Source organism: Brachycentrus maculatus, unplaced genomic scaffold (genome assembly GCF_059751285.1).
Source record: "Brachycentrus maculatus isolate JH-2025_06_01 unplaced genomic scaffold, ASM5975128v1 h1tg000336l, whole genome shotgun sequence".
In the NCBI taxonomy this organism is placed as follows: domain Eukaryota; kingdom Metazoa; phylum Arthropoda; class Insecta; order Trichoptera; family Brachycentridae; genus Brachycentrus; species Brachycentrus maculatus.
The window spans coordinates 3265-6786 of record NW_028281085.1 but is presented as its reverse complement, the minus strand read 5'-3'; the positions used below and the strand labels follow the sequence as shown (position 1 = coordinate 6786).

The window sequence follows — 3522 nt, the reverse complement described above, 5'->3', positions numbered from 1 at the left end:
AACAATGGATAGTAAGGAGAGTGTTTTAGTAATAAAATTATTAGATTTAAAAACGTTCCAAGCTTTCAGATGATTCGGTTACGACTAGGTTTTAAATACCGAGAAACTTGCGTCGCGGGCTCGATTCCTAGTCCTATTTACATACACGCCTTTAAAAAGTAAATACTATTTCTTTTTTTTTTAAAAATCAGATACAATTTAGTACTCAATAAACTCAAGCGAAGTTATTAAATATTTCATTTATAATACAACACTACAAAAAATACTATAAAAAATAATAGCATGGTTAGCAAGAAAATGGTGAAAAGTTCGATTCAAGGGTTTTTTAAAGAAAAATATTTTTTGTTGTTGTTTGGGATGAGATTAAAAACGAGGTAAATAATACAAAAAAAATAATTTTAAATAAATCAACCCTTACCTAATTACCAATAAATGTATTACAATTACTTCTTTCTATCTTTGACAATCATTTCGATAGTTTAAATGTAAGAAAAAAACACTCATTATAGAACACTTATTGATAGTACCTATTAATGTAAACAGTAAGTTTATTTATAAGTCCATCTCCGTAGTGCTGTATTAAGATACCATGCTAGAGTCAAATAAATACTTTCACTCCAATATTAATTTGATATTATTTTATACTGGTATATGAAGCGCAGGGTTGATCAATTTACCTTCTTGTAAGTAAGGATCAAGATAATACTCCGTCAGTACGATGCAGTGTCATATGCATTATTGATTGCAGATAAAAGTAATAAAAAAATGCATATACGACTATTTTCAAAAACCAGAGATGTTCTCATCAACAACTGAAAACACAAGCTGTTTATATTTTCACAATTTGTGTTCTATCGTTTGGATTTTTACCTATTGTTGAGAACATTCTAAGTTATCGAAACTATCGTCATTACATTAATGAATTAAAAAAAGTGATTTGTACAAGTGTGCTATTTTTCTAATATTAAAATTATTTTACTAAACAATATTTATACTTAATCAAGAAATAATTTAATCAAAAAATAATTTTACCTTAAAGGCTGGGAAATGGCCTCAGTGGTATATTCTGTGCTGGACAGAACATTCCTAAAAAATGCTGAGAAAAGCCAACCTTCAGGCCCTTAGTGACCGTAGACCCCTAGCAAGCCCTTCTTCCCACGTCCCCGTCGTAGGTCCTGGTAATGCAGTCAGAGCCTTTGGCGAAAACTGTAGCTAACGGGAAGAGGACGAAAGGCGATTGTCTGGCGCCTAATAACGAGACCCCCCCCAGCTAAGGGAAGGAATACACCCCTACAGAAAAACCAGGATGAGCCATCCTTCAGGGCACCTGCCCAGGCCTCGAGAGCGCAGGGTTAATCACCCGGTCTCTTTAAATAAACATGATTACGATACCAACAACAAGTCAGCCTCGGACACAAACACCTGACTCACGGCCCGGCAAACGTAAAAAGGATAATGTTAAAGATAAGGAATTACTCTCCAACAGTGCAACGCTTCACGTTGGCACATATAATGTGCGAACCATGCGCACTCCTGGAAAAGACCTGCACGCTACTCGCATCATGAAGATGTACAAATTGGACATCCTGGGATTGAGCGAGACGCGATGGAAAGGCTCAGGAAAGAAACTGCTGGAGAAACACACAATCATCTATTCAGGACAAGAGCAGTACCATCGACAGGGAGTGGCACTTATAATGACAGACAAAGCGGCTCGCTGCCTCCAAAAATGGGAACCAATTTCTGAAAGAGTTTTACGCGCAACTTTCAAAACCACAGATAGCTCTGTAACCATACTCCAATGCTATGCCCCCACAGAAGATGCCGACGATCACGTTAAAGATGCTTTTTACGACTCTCTGCACTCCGCAATATCCTCGGTCCCGAAAAGGGACCGCGTCATTGTAATGGGAGACCTTAACGCAAGAGTCGGCACCAACGTAGCACTCGGTCCAACAGTGATGGGTAGCCACGGCCTCGGTTGCATTAACTATAACGGTGAGCGGCTCATTGAACTCGCAACCTTAAATGAGCTCTTAATAGGTGGTACAATTTTTCCTCACAAAAATATCCACAAGTATACTTGGACTTCTCCCGATGGCAATACAAAAACGCAGATTGACCATTTTCTTTACACTGCAGCCCATCGTAGAGAACTCCTAGACGTCCGCACATACAGAGGCGCCGATATCTATAGTGATCATGAGCTACTCACAGGCAAAATAAGGCTGAAATTAAACCGCACTGCCAAGCCAAAGAAGAGGAGTCAGGTCAACATTGATAAGCTGAAGGAGACAATGTCCTGGCTTAACTATGATATCGCCGTCAGGGAGGGACTCGGGCAGCAACATTCCGATGATAATGACCCTATCGAAAGCACATGGCATAACATCAAAACAGCCATAGTTACGTCAGCTCAAAGGGTTCTCGGAATGAAGTCGTCAAATCGACCCAAATGGATGTCGGATGAAACGTGGGAATTAATAGAAGAAAGGGCCAACATAAAACTCTTAAAAGATGCGGAAACTGACCAGGGTAAGCTCGAAAGTCTCCGAGCGCAATATAAATGGAAGCACCTGGCTGTCAAAAGATCCGCAAGGCGGGATAAACGCCGTTCCCTGGACACACAAATAGCAGCAGCCGAACAAGCAGCCCGTAGAGGTGATACTTCTAAGCTTTTTAAGATTACGCACCAAATCTGTGGTAAGCGGCCCCCGACCGCAGGCCCAGTTCGTGGCCCGAGCGGCCAAATCGAGTCTGAGCCCGAATGCGTGAAAAGCATATGGAGAGATCACTTCTGCCGCGTGCTAAATCGTCCACCCCCCTTAGACCCCCTCCATGTGCCCTCAGTCTCTGCCCAACTGAACATTCCGCGAGCACACGATATTTCGCAAAGCACTCCAACGCATACTGAAATTATATCAGCTATTAAAAAGCTGAAAAACGGAAAGGCGCCTGGTGTCGACGAAATACATCCGGAATACGTCAAGAGTGGCATGGACGCTCTCCTCGACCCCCTGTATCACCTACTTTCAAAGGTGTGGGAAGAGGAAAGGTGCCCGAAGGATTGGGTAAACGGGGAAGTTATAGCCCTCCACAAAAAGGGTGATCCGCTGTTGTGTGATAACTACCGTGGCATTACTCTTTTAAGCGTTCCTGGAAAAATTCTGGCACAAATAATTTTGGCAAGAATCCAAAAACCAATAATGCGAGTCCTCAGAGAGAACCAAGCGGGCTTTCTACCAGGTAGGGCGTGCGCTGACCATATACATAACTTACGATGCCTGTTACAGCAAAGTAACGAATGGAACTGCGCCCTTGCCTGCTGTTTTGTAGACTACGAAAAAGCTTTCGACAGCCCGCATAGGTCTTCTCTTTGGAATATCATAGAAGCATATGGAGTTCCTGTCAAAATTGTGGCCATTATCAGGGCGCTTCACACTAACAGCGAATGCTGCGTTAGAATAGATGATGTGTGCAGTGAACCATTTGAGGTCTCTACTGGGGTGAAGCAAGGCTGTG

General features: G+C 42.0%; 1 protein-coding gene across 1 annotated transcript; it reads left to right on the top strand.

Annotated features, from left to right (window-relative positions):
- Positions 1-1379: 1379 nt before the first annotated feature.
- On the top strand, positions 1380-3038 carry LOC148303973 (uncharacterized; the record flags this gene model as incomplete). The annotated part of the gene is made up of 1 exon (XM_088269065.1): positions 1380-3038. A coding segment is annotated over exon 1 (1659 nt), but the record flags the coding sequence as incomplete, so codon positions are not given.
- Between the last annotated feature and the right edge of the window lie 484 nt (positions 3039-3522).